The 20,307-nt window shown below is 46.0% G+C and overlaps 1 protein-coding gene across 1 annotated transcript; it reads right to left on the minus strand.

Moving 5' to 3' along the window:
* Nucleotides 1-534: 534 nt before the first annotated feature.
* On the minus strand, nucleotides 535-16,913 carry CHRNA6 (cholinergic receptor nicotinic alpha 6 subunit). Its single transcript, XM_033232520.1, has 6 exons — nucleotides 16,479-16,913; nucleotides 13,172-13,311; nucleotides 6,628-6,672; nucleotides 4,833-4,942; nucleotides 3,751-4,729; nucleotides 535-1,211 (listed from the first exon to the last, which is right to left on the minus strand). The coding sequence occupies exons 1-6, from the start codon at nucleotides 16,555-16,557 to the stop codon at nucleotides 1,080-1,082; spliced, it is 1,485 nt and encodes a 494-aa protein (XP_033088411.1). The 5' UTR covers nucleotides 16,558-16,913; the 3' UTR covers nucleotides 535-1,079.
* Between the last annotated feature and the right edge of the window lie 3,394 nt (nucleotides 16,914-20,307).

Consider the following 20,307-nt stretch of genomic DNA (forward strand, 5'->3'; position numbering starts at 1 on the left):
TATTCTGGTTGCTCTAGTGACATTCCCCAGATGACATCTGGCCTGCAGTCTTCATAGCTACTACTTTTCCTAAGAAGCTACAAGCACTTGTAGGTTGTGGGAAAGAACCCATTGATGTCACCCTTGCAATGCCTAGCAGTGCTGGGTTTCCACTCAAGCTTCTTGCCAGATGCATGCTAAGCAAATACAGCCTGTTGAGAAAGACTCTATCTGGAAGCTTTTATTTATTGATTTATTTTTGAGACAGAGTCTCACTCTGTCACTCAGGCTGGAGTGCAGTGGTGTGATCATGGCTCACTGTAGCCTCAACCTCCCAAGCTCAAGCAATCCTCCCCACATCAGCCTCCCAAGTCACTAGGACCACAGGTGCAAAACACCACAGTGGCTATTGTTTTTAATTTTGTAACACAGGGTCTCCCTATGTTGCCCAGGCTGGTCTCGAATTCCTGGGCTCAAGCAATTCTCCTTCCTCAGCTTCCAAAGTGCTGGGATTACAGGCGTGAGCCACCACACCTGGCCAAACTTTTTTTTAAAAAAACAAACAATCTGTATCAAATAATGCTGAGGGGGGTGAGCTACATCACAGAGACATGCACAAGAAATCAAGGATGCAATAGTTCACAAATATTGTTCACGAATGTTGCAAGGTCCAGTTCCCGGAGTTCACCTGTCACATGTCATAATACTAAGAAACAGCAACCGCTGGAGGTAAAGCAGAACTTCTTAGTGTGGCTTGATGTAAATTACATAGTTAGGCTGTATTGTAAGTCATTCGTGTCCTTGGAAGCCAAACACACAGACATGAGAAAACTGACCTGATACTGTAGCCGTGGGTGCTGCCCAATCTGGGCACTAACGTCGTACTAACAACGTCGTAACACTTCTCACTTCTCCCCCTGTGCTACACTGGAGGATATTCCGCCTCCTGAGGTGCAAGAAAGTCCTCTTTTTCCATCTAGCCATCAGCTTTAGCAGATGGGGGACTTGGGTGGGAAGCCTTTGCGTTCCTTTCCTTGTGGCAGGGAATGCAGAACAAATATGGTGTCTGTAAATTTCTGAACATAAAGGTAAAATACATTTTAAGATTTTCCTGTGTTCCCAAGTAGTGGCTGTAGAAATAGCCCTGCAGTTCCAAACACACAGACAATTATAAATACCCAAAGAAATACTCTGTCCACCACCATGGCCACGTATTTCCAGTCATCTTCTACCTGAAATGCAGACAAAAATGAAGAGCTGTTTTAAAAAACCAAAATCATAAGAAACATGCGTCGCTTCATCAATAAGCTGCCTCTTTTTCAAAGAAGGTTTCTCCGGCACATTTTAAAGCAAATATTAGCCAGGCAGGCAGATCACCTGAGGTCAGGAGTTCGACACCAGCCAGGCCAACATGGTGAAACCCCATCTCTACTAAAAATACAAAAATTAGCCAGGTGTGGTGGCATGTGCCTGTAGTCCTAGCTACTCAGGGGTCTGAGGCAAGAGAATCGCTTGAACCCAGGAGGTGGAGGTTGCAGCAAGCCAAGATCACACCTTTGTACTCCAGCCTGGGTGACAGAGTAAGACTCCATTTCGAAAAATAAATAAATAAAAATAAAAATAAAGCAAATATTGGTATTTGGTGAATCCACGTTTCCTGTATAGGACACATAAGAAATTTTGTTTCGTCTGCAGAAGGCGAATGCACAGCCTCCGTGAGAGCCTCAGACAGCAGAGTCTGTGGCAAAGCCGTGACTCCGTGGGTCCCCAGGGACTTTCCCAACTGCAAGAGACACTACTGAGAAGCAGCTGCTCAGAGAGCTAGACTCATGCTTTGCAACACTGGGTAGTCTGGCTTCATGGTAAGTCTGGGGAATGAGTTTGAGGCAGCGGGTATCGCTGGGGGTGCAGGACATGGGGTATGATTGAGAACCACTTTATCAGGAATAGGCAGCCCTCTAGCCCTCAAAGGGATGCTGGCCATGGAGAGCTGGTTGTGTTTCTCCCAGTTCCTGACCCTCCAGCCTTCTGCCACTGTCTCTGTACTTGTGTCTTGAGAGCCCTAACTGGTAGTGATTAAGTCAACAGCAGCTGTTTCTTAGATTAAAAAAAAAAAAAAAATGTTAGGGACAGGATTTTGCTGTGTTGCCCAGGCTGAAGTGCAGTGGTGCAATTGTGGCTCACTGAAACCTGGAACTCCTGGGCTCAAGCAATCCTCTAGCCTTAGCCTCCCAAGTAGCTGGGACAAAAGACTTGGCAAATTTTTTAAAATTTGTTTTTTAGAAACGGGGTCTCAATATGTTGCCCAGGCTAGTCTCAAACTCCTGGCCTTACTTAATTCTCCAGCCTTGGCCTCCAAAAGTGCTGCAATTACAGCCATGCGCCACCATGCCCTGCTAATTTTTGTATTTTTTGTAGAGAGAGGGTCTTCTTTTAAATTGTATGAAGGTGAATTTTTCTGGGCTCTCTTGTCCCGTGACACATCGCATGACAGCCATTCACAGCATCCTCCTTCTACACCAACAGGGCGGACTTTCAGTCTCACAGCATCCTTTCACTAGAAGTGATGGCTGCCAGCAGCTGCAGTGTGAAGTCAAACCCAGACACCTGGCCCAAGTTTCAGATGCCCTCCACTAGTCACCCACATGGTGTGGGAAATTGGCATGATTCTCTTGAGCTGTCTTTGGAGGCTGAGGGAGGCGCATGCTGCTATAGTTAGACTCTGGGCAGCAGGAGCAAGAGTACGTGAATGCTAAAAATATCCCTGGGGCTCATTTCACCAGCACCTAAATCCCTCTCAAGTAGGACAAGTGGAGCCAGAGCTGCCGGAGTGAACGCACTCCTTCCCTCTCCCACATCTCCCAGCACCCCCAGGCTGCACGCTACTCTGAACTCATTTCTCCTTCTCTCTGGGGCAGCTTTTCTCTTTCTACCTTTTTATTTGCCGCTGTTTCTTGTGCAGGGGCTTTTTTTTTTTTTTTTTTTCTGAGACAGGACCCTGATCTGTCATCTATCTCCCAGGCTGCAGCCTCAAACTCCTGGGCTCAAGCAATCCTCCCACCACAGCCTCTTGAGTGGCTGGGACTACAGGTAGGCACCAACATGCCTGCTAATATATATTTTTTTTTTGGTAGTTCAAGGTCTCGCTATGTTGCTCAGGCTGAGGTTATTGGTTTCATTAACTGAGGTTGCCCTGAGTTTGTTTGTTTATTTTTATTTTTGAGATGGAGTCTTGCTCTGTCATCCAGGCTGGAGTGCAGGGGTGTGATCTCAGCTCACTGTAACCTCCACCTCCTGGGTTCAAGAGATTCTCCTGCCTCAACCTCCCAAGTAGCTGGGATTACAGGCTTGTGCCACCATGCCTGGTTAATTTTTATATTTTTAGCAGAGACGGGGTTTCCCCATGTTAGTCATGCTGGTCTCAAACTCCTGACCTCAGGCGATCTGCCCACCTTGGCCTCCCAAAGTGCTAGGATTACAGGGGTGAGCCACGTACCTGGCCCTGAATGTTTATTTTAAGCAAATTTTACTTGAGTTCACATTTCTGGAGGTGGAGATTTGCTCTAGGGCTGTTGCACCTGACCCCACTCCACTGGCAGGTGTGACCCTGTCAGTCCACCCATAACCACACAATAACAGAGCCAGGTCTCAGAGCAAGGCTGCAGGACCCTCTCAGGGACAACACTCACACTGAAGGTCTGACTGTGCCTCCAGAGTGCCCATAGGCTGCGAAGGGTGCAAGCAGGCTGGGTGCAGGGAACACACATTTACCTCCTTGGTTTCACTGTGGCTCTTCATGTTTTCTGCTATGAACTGAACACTGTTAATCACATCTCCAACTTCAGGCGAGTGCTCCGAATTCTCCACCATCCACTGTAACGGCTGATGACTTAATCTTCTCTTGCTGGTGGCAAGTTCATTTGATTTGTGATAGTGGAAGCATTCTTTAAGATGTCTGGGTTCCCCAAGGCTTGCAAACTTGCCTTTGGCAGGCCTCCTGGCAAGGCCTCTGGGCACTGTATCAGAGCCTGAGCCCCTTGTCTTGTCCAGAGGCCTCCTCATCAGCAGGACTTGGGGCAGCAGCTTCAGGAAAACTGTCTTCACCCACCTGGGTATGGTGTGCGTGGTTGGGGTGCGGTAGTGTATGTTCAACACAAACACAGTCACCACGATGGACAGTGAGACAAAGATCATGGTAAACAGCAGGTACTCACCCACCAGTGGGACCACCAGAGATGTGGACGGGATGGTCTCTGTGATGACCAGCAAAAACACAGTCAGAGAAAGCAGGACTGAAATACAAAGTGTCACTTTTTCACCACAGTCCGAAGGAAGGTAAAAGACCAACACGGTTAGAAATGAAATAAAGAGACAGGGGATGATTAGATTAATGGTGTAAAACATTGGCAATCTTCTAATGTAGAAAGAATAGGTTATATCTGTGTATATCTCTTCACAACAGTTGTATTTGATATCATGTTTATAGCCAGAGGCATCAATAATTTCCCATTCACTGTTTTCCCAAAAATCATTCATATCCACTTTTGATCCAATGATTAGAAGATCAATTTCAGCTTTGTCATACGTCCAGGAACCAAATTTTAGGGAACAGTTTTGATGATCAAAAGGGAAAAAGGTGATATCCATAGGGCAGGAACTCTTAAAAATAGCTGGTGGAGTCCAGGTTATCATGCCATTGTATTTAAGAAGAGCTTTTGTCTTGCCTTTGACTTGGAAGTCACCAACAGCACTGCAAAGCAAGTCAGACACCATTAGTAACACTCCCTTTGCTATAGGCCAGAATACACCAACAGCAGCTTTGCAAAGAGGCTACAGTGGTCAGAGACCCATACTTGTTATAGAGAACAATGTCGGGCTTCCAAATCTTATCCGCGGGAACGCGAAGAGTCTCAATACCATCATATTCCACTGGATCCCAGCGCAATTTATAATCATTCCAGATCTAAAATAAATAGAAATCGGCTTTTAAAATTTCTTAATAACTTTCTGGCTAGGCACGGTGGCAGATCACTTGAGGTCAGGAGTTCAAGACCTGGCCAACATAGTGAAACCCCATCTCTACTAAAAATACAAAAATTAGCTGGGTGTGGTGGCACATGCCTGTAGTCCCAACTAGTGGGGAGGCTGAGGCAGGAGAATCACTTAAACCTGGGGGACAGAGTTTGCAGTGAGCTGAGATCATGTTACCGTACTACAGCCTGGGTGACAGAGTGAGACTATCTGGAAAAAAAAAATTGTTTCTTAATATCTTTCTTCCAATGTTAACTTTATGATGGTTCAACAGTTGTTTTTAAAAAAAGAATACATTCAGCCGGGCATGGTGGCTCACACCTGTAATCCCAGCACTTTGGGAGGCTGAGGTGGGCAGATCACGAGGTCAGGAGATCGAGACCATCCTGGCTAACACAGTGAAACCCCGTCTTTACTAAAAATACAAAAATAAAAATAAAAAAAAAAGCAGCCGGGCATGGTGGCAGTCGCCTGTAGTCCTAGCTGCTCGGGAGGCTGAAGTAGGAGAATGGTGTGAACCCGGGAGTCGGAGCTTGCAGTGAGCCGAGATCGTTACCACTGCACTCCAGCCTGGGCGACAGAACAAGACTCCGTCTCAAAAAAAAAAGTAAAAAGAATACATTCTTATTTGAAGAATGCCTTGGTTTCTATCAAAATCTCGACAGTTTTATCCATGGGGGAACAGAGAACTAAATAGCTAAGCTGATTTAGCCAAATATTTCGTTAGATAATTATGTATTGACTATTAGTTAGCTGGTCAAAGTTTTAGGCTTAACTTCCATATTCCATGAGGTACGACACTCACACTGGAGTGGCAACCCATTTCTAATATCAAAAAGTTCAAGGGTATGATGATAAGTTTTGGATTTTTTTTTTTAACAAAATCTATATAAACGATTAAGACTTCCTTTCTGTTTTTTGATTTTTTTTCAAGACAGAGTCTTGTTCTGTTGACCATGCTGGAACATAGTGGCGCAATCTCAGCTCACTGCAACTTCCGCCTCTTGGTTCAAGCAATTCTCCTGCTTCAGTCTCCCGAGTAACTGGGATTTTGGGCGCCCACCACCACGCTGGGCTAATTTTGTATTTTTATTAGAGACAAGGGTTCACCATGTTGGCCAGGCTGGTCTCGAACTCCTGACCTCAGGTGATCCTCCTGCCTCGGGCTCTCACAGTGCTGGGATTACAGGCGTGAGCCACTGCACCCCTCCAAGACTTTCCTAAGGAAGAAGGGGTACGACTGAGAAAACCAGCTGCTGGGAATCTCATGTACATGCTCCCAAGCTCAGCTACTGACTTCTCCAAGCCTGGTCAAGCAGGGATCAAAGAGCAGGCAAGCATCAGACCCAGGAGCTCAAGTTACAGAAAAGTGGAAGATCTGAGACCAGCAACCAGGAAGGATGGAAATCTCTATGTCAGAAGGACCTCTGTCACTAGGTGTCTGCACCTGTGAAGCGTGCATCAAGTCAGCTATTACCAGAGCTGCACTTTAGGCTTTGGAGATGACCTAGAGGATAATATTTTATATTCCATAACCAGCTGGAGATGGAACAAGGTAGTGCTTATGGGTTTTATCCATTGGACATCATTAAGCCAACAGATGATATAGGCACATACGTGACGCAGCCACAAATTGGTTTCCATGATCTGGTTTACTTCATCCTGCGAAGAAGAAATAATATTTTTAGCCTCAAATGTGCTTGCCATAGAGGTGAGTCTCAGAGCAAAAATTACAACTAAAAAGAACCAAATCTGACATATTCACGCCAGTGAAAGAAGACTTAAAGGCAACGTGTGAAAGCATTCATCATGCAAGCAGAAATGCAGCATTTTCACATCTGGCTCCAGCCCTGTGGATTTTGAGAGGAAATGTGGCTTTAAACTCTTTCATAGCTGATTTAAGTCACACCTCTTCTGTGAAGTGCTTCTGATCTCTGCAGCCCATCAAGTTTTCTAGTTCCATGAAAAGAAGGAAAGAAAAGAAGAGCGACAGCAGGAAGGAGGGGGGGAGATGCTGCAGATAGTGGTGGGGATTCAACCCTGCAGTGTTTTTTTTTTTTTTTTTTTTTGAGACAGAGTCTTGCTCTGCCACCCAGGCTGGAGTGCAGTGGCCGGATCTCAGCTCACTGCAAGCTCCGCCTCCCGGGTTTACGCCATTCTCCTGCCTCAGCCTCCCGAGTTGCTGGGACTACAGACGTCCGCCTCGTCGCCCGGCTAGTTTTTTGTATTTTTAAGTAGAGACAGAGTTTCACTGTATTAGCCAGGATGGTCTCGATCTCCTGACCTCGTGATCCGCCCGTCTCGGCCTCCCAAAGTGCTGGGATTACAGGCTTGGGTCACCGCGCCCAGCCCCCTGCAGTGTTTTTGCCTGTTTCCTAAATGCCTCCCATCCCCGACTGTGCCTCAGGGCTCTCCAGGCTCTGAGTCCTGAGACCCCTGCCCTGGGATTCTACCTTAAAATGTCAGCCTCAGCCGGCCGGGCACAGTGGCTCATACCTGCAATCCCAGCATTCTGGGAGGCCGAGGCGGGTGCATCACCTGAGGTCAGGAGTTCGAGACCACCCTGGCCAACATGGTGAAACCCCGTCTTTACTAAAAAATGCAAAAAATTAGCCGAGTGTGGTGGCAGGTGCCTGTAATCCCAGCTACTTGGGAGGCTGAGGCAGGAGAAGTGCTTGAACCCTGGAGGTGGAGGTTGCAGTGAGCCGAGATCACGCCATTGCACTCCAGCCCATGCCACCGAGCAAGACTCCATCTCAAAAGAAAAAAAAAAAAAGCCTCGGTCACCATGGAGTTTCCAGCTGGCAGTTGCTACTCACTCCCAGCCAAGCCACCACTTCGATCGTTCACTACACAAATATTTATTGAGTAACCACTATGTGCTCTATAAAGATTGGGAATACTGCAGTAAGAGGATGGGAAAATGTCCTGCTTTCATGTGTCTTAGCTGTTAGATGGGGAGACATAAAATTACTAACAGATCTATACTATAACATAAGAGAGCATTAAGTCCTATGAGGACAAATAAAGGAGAAGGGAATGGTCCATGTGTGGACACAAACACACACACATATGCACACACTCATGCACACTCATACACGCACACACTCATGCACACACATTCACATGTGCACACACACTCATGGTATTCTCACACTCATGCACACACACACATGCACACGCACACACTCATGAACACACGCACTCACGCACACTTTCATATACCCACTAATGAATTCTCATACACATTTGTACTCTCACACATATACTCTCACACACACTCATACATGCACACTCACACTCATACACTAGTGCACACACTCATGCACACACACACTCATGCACATGGACACACTCATACACTCAGGCACAGTCACACACTCATACACATACTCTCACACTCACACTGGTGTACATGCACACACACACTCATGCACACACACGCTCATGCACACACGTGCACATAATCTCAAACACACATATCTATTTTAGATGGGATGGGCAAAGAAGGCTTCCTTGAGGAGGTAATATTTAAGCAGATACTTAAATGACCAGAAGACAGTCAGGGCTGCGTGGAGAAAGAGCATTCCAGGTGACATTCCAAATGTAATGAGTTCCCCTAAGCTACCACCTCTCAGTGGCAGAACTACCAGACACATCTGGCATCTTGAGCAGCTTTACAGCCCAGCAGCCTGGTGGCTGTGGTACGTCCCCAGTGGCCAGCAGTAGATTCACAAGTCTTCCTCAGTCAACCTTGCTTCCCAAGATACCCAGGCACCCTCCAGAGTAAATGAGCTCAGTGGTGGTGGCTGAGGGAGCCGTGGCCTGGCTCAGACACCAGCTTGCCCTGGGCCACGTGGCTGCCCTGCAGTTCTCTTCTCCCCTACTCCATCCCCACTGCTGCCCCTCCTGGAAAACTCTGAACAGAAACCCTGCCAGGCTTCCTCTTTCAAATGGGCCTGTGACAAGACAGGGTAAGCCCTGGGGTTTGAAAGATCAGCAAAGGAGTTGCAGTCATGGGTTTCTGTGAGTTCCAGGAAGCAAAGAAATTATCTGTACGTATCTATTGGTCAACCAATTCATGGCTTTACAATTACACAAGCCTGCGGTCAGTGCCTTCTGGTGATGAGCGTCCCCTTGCAATCTGCAGAGTCCAGCAGGGGCCGTGTCAATAAATCCACTCACTGTTGGTCAGGAATGGACTAGCCCTGCAGTCTCGGTTCCAGGAAGGCCTCGGGGGTGAGGGTATAAGCCCTAACTGCCCTCCAAAGCCTGCTTTGCCTCTGAATGAGCACACTGTGTTCAGAAAGCTGAGATCATTTGGCAACAGCCAACTCCACAGCCTCACTTCCACAGGCTCAGAGAAGCTCCAGGTGGTATGGACATGGCCCATGGGGGCCATCACCTTCAGAGATGTCAGCTGACCCTATGGAGCAGTACCTGTCTGGCAAGTCGTACTCTCTCCATCCAATTCCAGATCCCACCAATGGGCATGGCACTGCTATCACACGTCCCTGCTGGAGGAATCCAAAGACCCACAGCATCAACTCCATTCCTGGCGCCATCACCCTGTACCTCCTTCTTGGAAAAATCAATTCATTGACACGGCAGCTGCATCAAAGGAGGCTTTGAGTTATGATTTCAAATGGACTCATTTCTGGAGCAGCAGCAGACTTGGAGACTCAGATCAGAAAGGCCAAGTGGGCTGCATTACACCAAAGCTTTATCTTTGTCATTTCAGACATGCCAGGCCAGCACAAACACCGGATCCCTCCGAGGGGCACTTGGTCTTGCTCCTGCACTGAAAGAAACCAGAACACTTTCTGGCCAAGGTCATTTGCATGACACAAACACACTTCCAGGTACAGCCCTCGTGCTCCAGAGCCAAGCTGGGGATCAGACAGAGGGCCCCGAGGCCTTCCAGAAGGGAGGGGCAACAAAGTTTCCCGGCTGTGCCACTTCTCTCCACCACCCCAAGTTCACCTGACAACACAGAGCTATTGCACTCCTGGGCATTTATCCCAGAGACATGGAGGTTTATATTTACACCAAAACCTGTACACAAATGTTCACAGTAGCTTTATTTGCAATATACCAAAAACTGGAATCAGCTCAAATGTCCTTTAACAAGTTAATGGTTAAATAAAACACCGTAGTCCAAGTGTGGTGGCTCACACCTGTAATCCCCACTTTGGGAGGCCATGGTGGGCAGATCACTTGAGGTCAGGAGTTCAAGACCAGCCTGGCCAACATGGTGAAACCCCATCTCTACTAAATACACAAAAATTAGCCGGGCGTAGTGGTGCATGCCCGCAATCCCAGCTACTTGGGAGTCTGAGGCAGGAGAATCACTTGAGTCCTGGAGGCGTAGGTTGCAGTGAGCTGAGATCACGCCACTGCACTCCAGCCTGGGTGACAGAGTGAGACTGTCTCAAAAACAAACAAAACAAAACAAAACAAGCAAACAAAAAAAGCACCCTGGAGTACTACTCAGCAACAAGAAGGAATGAACTACTGGTACACTCAGCGACTCGGAGGAATCTCTAAAGATGATGCTGAGGGAAAAACCCAGTCCCACAAGTTTACCTACTCTATGATTCCAGTTACATATGACATTGTTGAAATGAGAAGATTTCAGAATGGAAGGCAGATAGTGGGGGAAACGGGCAGAGTCTACAAGGGATCCTCTGTTATTTCTTACAACTGCATGTCAATCTATAATGATCTCAAGAAACAAAAATTCAATTTTAAAAACCTGCAGTTCCAAGTCTGCTTTACAGCTGGAGGTAGTCAATGAGATGGAAAGCAATAACTCTTACGGAAGTCACAGAAGTCTAGGATGTACACTTTGCCCTTTTCCTCCCTTCCTTCTGTTTCTTGCAAAGAATGTGAATGTGAGGATGGGAATACAGTAGTTATCTTGAACCATGAAGCAACACTGAGGGAAGAAGCCACGTACAAAGGGTGGTGAAAAAGAAGGAAGGAACCTTGGTCACTGCTGCCTCATCTGGTTTATGCCTTTAGAATCACAGTCCGTTGGAGTGACATCCCCTGGAGCTGTGCGGTGCATAACCTGGGCAACTGAACATACATGTGCAACCACTAACACCGTGAAACTGACTGATATTAATCTCCTGGACTGTTAATCTTTAGATTTCTGTTGTGTAAGAAAGGAATAAACTTCTTGTTTTGTAAAGGCTGTGGGTTTTCTTTTAATATCTGATACTTGCAACCAAATGTAAATGCCAAAATCTGCATTTACCAGCCATTTCACCCCCATCTTCAGAATAACCTCCTGCAAGGGTGTGTCCAGCAGGGTTATGGAGTGATGCCATGCAGTGAGGTGGCCCTCACAGACTTCAGAGGAAACTCAGCTCAGCTCTCAGTTCACAACAACCTAGTACATAGCAAGAACTGCTTCCAGCCCAGCAGGAGACCAGGAACCAGGACAAAGCTACTGGAGTTGGGAAAGGGATTAGAACAGGCACCAAATAAATACTCACTAAGGATGAGAGGGCGCATCCAGGTAAGGGGAAACATCTGGCTTTATTCTTTTCAGCCAGTGCATGCACACTTCCAAGCCTGGGTCACAGACAGAGGACTGGACCAGGGTTGGTTTCATCCACTGGGAAGTATGGACTGGAGAATGTGGTGGGGTCTGACTCATGCCTGTCATTAGGGTCTTTCCCCAGGTGTACCCAGAAGAGTCACCGCCGCCTCACCCACAGAGCAAAGTCTGGGAGGAAGGAGGCCCCTTCACTATCCATGGCTGGGGCTGACTTGATGGGCAGGGCTCCCCTCCGCGTGCTGTAGTCTCAAGAACGCTCCAGTGTCCCTCTCTGGAGACACTTCAGACCTCCCTTGCTTCTTAAGCCTGCATCTTCCTGGAATTTGGTCTGAGCCCTGGAGCCCAGACCTTGCTGACTCAAGAGTACGGGCCTTGCCACTTCCTCTCCCTGCAATGGGAGAGCAAAGATTATCCAAAAGAAAGAGCTCCGGCCGGGCGCGGTGGCTCAAGCCTGTAATCCCAGCACTTTGGGAGGCCGAGACGGGCGGATCACGAGGTCAGGAAATCGAGACCATCCTGGCTAACATGGTGAAACCCCGTCTCTACTAAAAATACAAAAACTAGCCGGGTGAGGTGGCGGGCGCCTGTAGTCCCAGCTACTCGGGAGGCTGAGGCAGGAGAATGGCGTAAACCCGGGAGGCGGAGCTTGCAGTGAGCTGAGATCCGGCCACTGCAGTCCAGTCCGGGCGACAGAGCGAGACTCCGCCTCAAAAAAAAAAAAAAAGAAAGAGCTCCAGTCCTACTTGCCCTTGAACACGGTAGCAAGGAATTAAATTAAGATCCTCAAATTCCCATCCTTTTTTTTTTTCCAAGGCTAAATGGAAACTGCATTTTTTTTGTTCTCATAACACAGAAGACTTAAAGCAATTTTTTTTTTTCCCTGCTCTGTTGCCCAGGCTGGACTGCAGTGGTGCAATCTTGGCTCACTGCAGCCTTGACCTCCTGGGCTCAAGCAATCCTCCCACCTCAGCCTTCCTAGTAGCAGGGACTACAGGCATGTGCCACCACACCTGGCTAATTTTTGCATTTTTGTAGATACAGGAGCTTGCTATGTTGCTCAGGCTGGTCTCGAACTCTTCAGCTCAAGGGATACGCCTGCTTCAGCCTCCCAAAGTGCTGGGATTATAGGGGTGAGCCACCACGCCTAGCCTTAAAGCAATTTTTTAACTGTGGAGTGAAAAGGGCATGAGCTTTGGATTTAAATCTCAATTTTGTCATTTTGTAGTTGTAGTTAAGTGACCCTGGGAAAGTCACTTAACTGAACTTCCATTTCCTCAGCAGTGAGATGAAGATGTTGGCCACACAGTGTTAACAGGCATCTGGTGCACAATGGGTGCCCCATGAAGTTAGCTGCCTTTCACTCCCCTGCAACTTTTTGATTCATAAACTGGTTCTGAAAGCACTTCAAGGAAAAACACTGCCTCACACAGACAGGTACAGCATTGGTGAGAAAAGTGCCTGCCTCCCAAATGGATGGCTTTGAAGGGCCAGATCTCTGTAGATCTGCATTTATCTGTGTTTTTAAAATTCCTTCGTTTACCGCCTGCAAAAGCGTAACAATGCTGGGGAAAGCTCTGATCAGATGGCACTCACCACGTTGGCCAGCTGGGTGATGGCCACTTCAAAGTGCACCGTGACAGGGTCAGAAACGTTTTCCACGGGCCTGATGAACTGGTTGTAATGAGAAAATAGTTTGTGGAAGAGTCTCTCTTCAGTTGCACAGCCCGCACAGCCTGTGAGGCCAAACAGAGAGGAGAGTTAAAGCCAGCCGGGCCACTGGCCACTGCAGAGATTCTAGGCAATTCTTCCCAGGCCCTGTGGGGAGTGGATGTCCCAACTCATGACTGTATGTATCCTGGTGTTGTCCCCACCTGTGCATGCTCCACCAGTGTCCATCTCACCCTACCCTCTATGCCTCAGCTGTTCACCTTTACAATGGAGATAAAAAAGAGTAATGCCTGAATTTCAGGACTAGAGCAATATCAAAGAAAATTATGTTGGTCAGAGCATTTCTTAAAGTCTAAGGCACTGCAGATATAAAGGAGTAGACACAAGGCTTGGAATCTTGGCTTATGTCACTGAAGTAACTCGCAGTCTTACTGATGGCACTAGACCCTTTCCAGTAATTCAGGAAAATCCTGTCCTTTCTTGTCTAAAATACTGAATCAACTAACATCTGTATCTACACCAGCAAGGCGCTTAGCTGGGGAATCTTCACCAAGGAAACTGTAATAACTAGTAATTTCATGATGGTCTTTGCAAGTCATGTTCTTTTAAAACATCAACTTTGAAGACATGAACAGACACTTCTCAAAAGAAGACATTTATGTGGCCAAGAAACATGAAAAAAAGCTCAACACCGATCATTAGAGAAACGCAAATCAAAACCACAATGAGATATCATCTCACGCCAGTCAGAATGGCAATTATTAAAAAGTCAAGAAATCTGTTGATGCTGGAGAGACTATGGAGAAATAGGAATGCTTTTACACTGTTGGTGAGAGTGTAAATTAGTTCAACCATTGTGGGAGATGATGTGGCGATTCCTCAAAGACCTAGAACCTGAAATACCATTTGACCCAGCAATCCCATTACTGGGTATATACCAAAGGAATATAAATCATTCTATTATAAAAATACATGCATGCGTATGTTCACTGAAGCACTATTCACAATAGCAAAGACATGGAATCAACCCAAATGCCCATCAATGATAGACTGGATAAAGAAAATGTGGCATAGGCTGGGCGCAGTGGCTCACGCTTGTAATCCCAGCACTTGGGGAGGCCGAAGCGGGCAGATCACGAGGTCAGGAGATCAAGACCATCCTGGCTAACACGGTGAAACCCCGTGTCTACTAAAAATACAAACACTTAGCCGGGCGTGGTGGTGGGCGCCTGTAGGCCCAGCTACTTGGAAGGCTGAAGCAAGAGAATGGCGTGAACCTGGGAGGCTTGAAGTGAGCTTGAAATGAGACAAGATCATGCCACTACACTCTAGCCTGGGCGACAGAGCGAGACTCTGTCTCAAAAAAAAACAAAAGAAAGAAAATGTGGTATATATGTACCATGCAATACTATGCAACCATAAAAATGAACAAGATCATGTCCTTTGCAGGGACACGGATGGAACTTGAAGCCGTTATCCTCAGCAAACTAACACAGGAACGAAAAACCAAGCACTGCATGTTCTCACTTAAAAGGGGGAGCTGAACAATGAGAACACATGGACACAGGGAGGGGAACATCACACACTAGAGCTTCTTGAGGGGGTCCAGGGAGGAAGAGCATTAGGAAAAATACGTAATGCATGCTGGGCTTAATACCTAGGTGATGGGTTGATCTGTGCAGCAAACCACCATGGCACACGTTTACCTGTGTAACAAACCTGCACATCCTGCCCATATACCCCAGAACTTAAAATAAAACAGAAATCAACTTTGAAATTCAGTTATTGTGGAGATTTCTGAGAATGCAAGGTTTTTAAGGCAAATTTACTTGAAACTTTTTTTTTTTTTTGAGATGGAGTCTCGCTCTATTGCCCAGGCTGGAGTGCAGTGGCACGATCTCGGCTCACTGCAAGCTCCACTTCCCAGGTTCACACCACTCTCCTGTCTCAGCCTCCCAAGTAGCTGAGACTACAGGCACCCACCACCAAGCCCAGCTAATTTTTTATATTTTTAGTAGAGACGGGGTTTCACCGTGTTAGCCAGGATGGTCTCAATCTCCTGACCTCGTGATCCGCCTGCCTCAGCCTCCCAAAGTGCTGGGATTACAGGTGTGAGCCACTGCGCCCAGCCATTTGAAACGTTTTTAAAAGTTGAAATTGGTTCTTAAATAATAGCACTTTCATTCACTAAATTCTAGACAATAACTTTATGCATATCTCTTCGTATTTTTCCAAGAAAACCTTAAAAGTGGGGTTACTTGTCCTCATTTGACATAATTGATTTCATTACTACCTCCTCTACATTTTCCCTCACAGAATTTAAATTTGATACCTAACGTAGGACGCCACAAATTTCCCAAAGGGATTTATACATTGAAGGAAAAAAAATGGAAAGGGATTGAAAAGTTCATCAGGCAACATGAATGGAAAGATCTCTGTTAAATTACTAAATGGAAAGAGTTGCCTGACGAATGCCTTTCGAAACACCTAAATGCTACAGTTTTAGCAGGAAGGACAAATTTAAGGTAAAACATCATTCTTGCCATTGTAATTAATCATGATAAACGTATTTCTCCATGGCAGACAACAAATAATCCTCATTACCCATTTTCTTCCTCTTGAAGACTTTTTATAGCAGATAAACCCTCCATCAGCCTTGAAAAGCAAGTCCCCTGTAAACCTAACAGCATAAAAATGTGATTTTATTCAGCACAACAGCAGTGGTCCATTTCTAAGTTGTAACTTTTAAAATGGATGATCTTATTCATGGGATACGTTTCAGCATAATCATGTGATGTGTTTCCCCAAATGAACACGATTACCTACAAAATGGAAGAGTTCATTGACTGAGTAATAGTATCAGCTAACAAATATATTACCACTTTGAAAAAACATTAAACATAACTGCCAATAAATAAGTTCAATACAGCCACAGCAGATATCAATAGAAAACTGTATCATTTTTCTTATATTTTCATTGGGAAAAATAAAATAAAATATGGTTTGCACTATGTTTCATGGTCCTTTCCTCCCCACCGTACCCCTCAGATTTCATCTTTTGTTACACCTAATGCATAAAAACCAAATGGATTAATTAGCAGTTGTAACAGTGGTGGTTCCTATGCAGACCATAGAATCTTTTATTAATGTATCTTGTCAAGCACAACTAGAAAAGAGAGTAAATACATGTAGCTAAAAAGGAAATAGAAGATAAAGCAGAAATGAAACCTACCTTTAAAGAAAGGTGTGAACACACACAGCCAGAGACACAAGCCCCCGTGAAAGAATCCCTGCCCCTTGCTGGTCGGCATGGTCAAAACACACTTGGATTCCTTTTTTCTAGGCAAAGGATTGTGGAAAACAAAGAGCTATCAGTCAGCCACATGCATCCAACCTTGACATCATCAGAAGCCCACTGCAATCTGTGTGTGTCTTCTGAGAAATCAAAACATCCCCAGGACTTCACACAGTTATTCCCAGAATCAGAGACTGAGGCAGACATGAAGGGCGAATAAAAAGGATTTGATCTGATGTCAGATGAGTCATCACATTTCCTATCAGCCTAGATGTCTCTTCATGCAAGAATGGGGAAGAAAAGCAGAAAGGAAATGCTGGGGCAGACAGGACCCTGGGAGGACGAGCACTTGTAAGTGGCTGAGATCTTTCTGTGGTACAATCTCAACCATAATCTTAGGGGAATTCACTGAGCTCCAACTACAGGTAAAGATCACACTAGGTACCAACAAGTTTGTTCTAACTCATGGAGTTCTCCAGTTAATCAAGGCTTAACCTTGTTAGAAAACTTTCTGCAATATGAATCCTCATTTCTCTCTTAATGAGTGCAGCTTGGAGAGAACAGAAGTTTGTTTTTGTTTTTCTGACTCCAGGGCTTCCAGTGCCTTGTTTTTCTGAGTTCAGTGATCATCCAGGACTAGAGACTAGATGTCAGAGAATGAGAAGAATGGATACCACCTGGATATTTCCACATTTATTTAAATATTCTTATTGTAAAGCATGGTGGATCACCTCCCGGGTTCACGCCATTCTCCTGTCTCAGCCTCCCAAGTAGCTGGCACTACAGGTGCCCACCACCACGCCCAGCTCATTTTTTGTATTTTTAGTAGAGACGGGGTTTCACTGTGTTAGCCAGGATGGTCTCCATCTCCTGACCTTGTGATCTGCCCGCCTCGGCCTCCCAAAGTGCTGGAATTACAGACGTGAGCCACGGCGCCCGGCCATGTCAGTGGGCTTCTAATTAATTGAGTCTCTGACCAGATATCAGTGTTGGTTAAAGAGTAGTTAGAACTGAAGAAAGACCAGGTGTGGTGGCTCATGCCTATAATCCCAGCACTTTGGGAGACCAAATCCCTTAAGCTCAGGAGTTTGAGACCAGCCTGGGCAACATGGTGAAACCCTGTCTCTACAAAAAATACACAAAACAGTTAGCTGGGCATGGTGGCATGCACTTGTAGTTCCACCTACTTGAGAGGCTGAGGTGGGAGGATCACCCAAGCCCAGGAGTTCAAGGCTGCAGACAGCCCTGATCATGTCACTTCACTCCAGACTGGGTGACAGAATGAGACCCTTTCTCAAAAAAAAAAAAAAAAAGCCACTCTAGAGGAGGAGTCCTTTGGAATACGCCAAAAGTCAGTGCTTGCTCCATTCTAGGAGTAGGCGAACTGCGTGCCACTATACCATGGGTGCAGACCAGGAGGATGGGGGATGGGGGTTTTCATGTCCGGAGGTTGCAGAAGAGCTCCCCAGAGGCAAGGAATGCAGGAGCGAGAATATGGACTCTGGAGTCAGACAAACCCAGAGCTGGACACTGGTCCTGAGACTTACCTGGGGAACATTGGGCAAGTCACTGAAGCTACCTCAGTCTGTCCTCATCAGAAAAATGTGATTTAGTAATATAAATCATTGAATCTCTCTCTACCAATTTTGCATGTAATTGTTATTCACTCTCTTGCCAGTTCAAATAGGTAACACAATATTTAAGTAAATCTTGGAGCCTCAGCTTGTAAGAAGGATATAGTTTAAGTGCTTATAAAGAAAACACATTCTCCATTCAAAGAATGCCCCCATCATCAGAAAAATGCTTGAGATTTGTCATTGAATTTACAGGTTTTCATCCTGCTCCAAACTCTTTGAAAATTGCAAAGATCAGGCCAGGCACAGTGGCTCAAGCCTGTAATCCCAGCACTTTAGGAGGCCGAGGCCTGAGGATCACTTGAGGTCAGGAGTTTGAGACCAGCCTGACCAACATGGTTGCTATTAAAAATGCAAACATTAGCTGGGTATGGTGGCACTCGCCTGTAATCCTGGCTACTCGGGAGGCCGAGGCAGGAGAATCGCTTGAACCCAGGAGGTGGAAGCTGCAGTGAGCTGAGACTGTGCCATTGCACTCCAGCCTGGTGACAAAGTGAGACTCCATCTCAAAAGAAAAGAAAATTGCAGAGATGGAAGTTAAAAGCAAACACATGTATAGGGAAAAAATAAATATGTTTTCAAAAAATAAATTAAAAAAAACAGAAATTTAAAGACATTCTGTCGTTTCCTGATGTTACCTGATACTGCTTCATGTTCACATTCTAGGAATTATTTTTTGTTCAGCTATATTGTTTAAACAGTCTAAACTTTAGAGTGCTGTCCAAGGTTTAGTGAGGTGGAAAGGATGAAGGGAGATGGAGGGATACATGGAACCCTGGACAGAAAGAGGCTGATTAATATTGGAAGAGCTTTGGTGTCTCCTGCCCCTTATTTCCCACTTCACATTACCCCTCATTCCTCATAGCCATTTTTAAAGGGAAATAAGAAGCAGCACTGGGTCTTAGCCTTTTCAGGTCCATGAGTCAGATTGAAACTATAGATCTTGCTGGGCATGGTGGCTCACGCCTGTAATCACAGCACTTTGGGAGGCCGAGGTGGGCGGATCACCTGAGGTCAGGAGTTCAAGACCAGCCTGGCCAACATAGTGAAACCCTGGCTCTACTAGAAATACAAAAACATTAGCCAGGTGTGGTGGTGTGCACCTGTAGTCCCAGCTACTCAGAGGGCTAAGGCAGGAGAATCACTTGAACCCAGGAGGTGAAGGTTGCAGTGAGCCGAGATCACGCCACTATACTCCAGACTGGGTGACAGAATGAGACTCTGTCTCAAAAAAAAGAAAAAGAAAGAAGCTATGGATCCTATACCTCCCCATATACATATGCAGATTAAACAGAATTTTGCATATGACTTCTGGGAACTCACAGATTCATAAAAAACCAACCATAGTTGGTTTCATAGCTTCCCCCAGTATCTGTTCCCAGTCACTCTATACCATCCCTTTTAAAAAATCATACATTCTTGGGGCCAGGCACAGTGGCTCACACCTGTAATCCCAGCACTCTGGGAGGCTGAGGCGGGCGGATCACGAGGTCAGGAGATTGAGACCATCCTGGCTAACATGGTGAAACCCCATCTCTACTAAAAAATACAAAAAAAAAAAAATGAGCTGGGTGTGGTGGTGGGCGCCTGTAGTCCCAGCTACTTGGGAGGCTGAGGCAGGAGAATGGCGTGAACCTGGGAGGCGGAGCTAGCAGTGAGCTGAAATCGTGCCAGTGCACTCCAGCCTGGGCAACAGAGTGAGACTTCGTCAAAAAAAAAAATCATACCTTCTTGGCTGGGTGTGGTGGTGCGTGCCTGTAGTCCCAGTTACTTGGGAGGCTGAGATGAGAGGATCGCTGAGCCCAGGAGGCCAAGGCTGCAGTGAATTGTGGTTGTATCACTGTACTCCAGTCTGGGCAACAGAGTGAGATGAGACCCGGCATCAAAAAAAAAATAATAATAATAATAAACAAACAATACATTCTAAAGAGCTAATGTATTAGGAAACTGAGAGACTTCAGGGAATAATTGTTGGGTTTCCTTTTCTGTTTTATTTATAGAAGCTCATTTCAATTTGGAGGTTTTCTGAAATAAAAAAAGAGGTTGATACTGTTTAATACAAAATTTTTTTTTTCTTTTTTCTTTCTCTCTTTTTTTTTTTGTGAGACGGAGTCTCATCTGTCATCCCAGAC

Source organism: Trachypithecus francoisi, unplaced genomic scaffold, assembly GCF_009764315.1.
Source record: "Trachypithecus francoisi isolate TF-2019V2 unplaced genomic scaffold, Tfra_2.0 Contig01440, whole genome shotgun sequence".
Taxonomy (NCBI): domain Eukaryota; kingdom Metazoa; phylum Chordata; class Mammalia; order Primates; family Cercopithecidae; genus Trachypithecus; species Trachypithecus francoisi.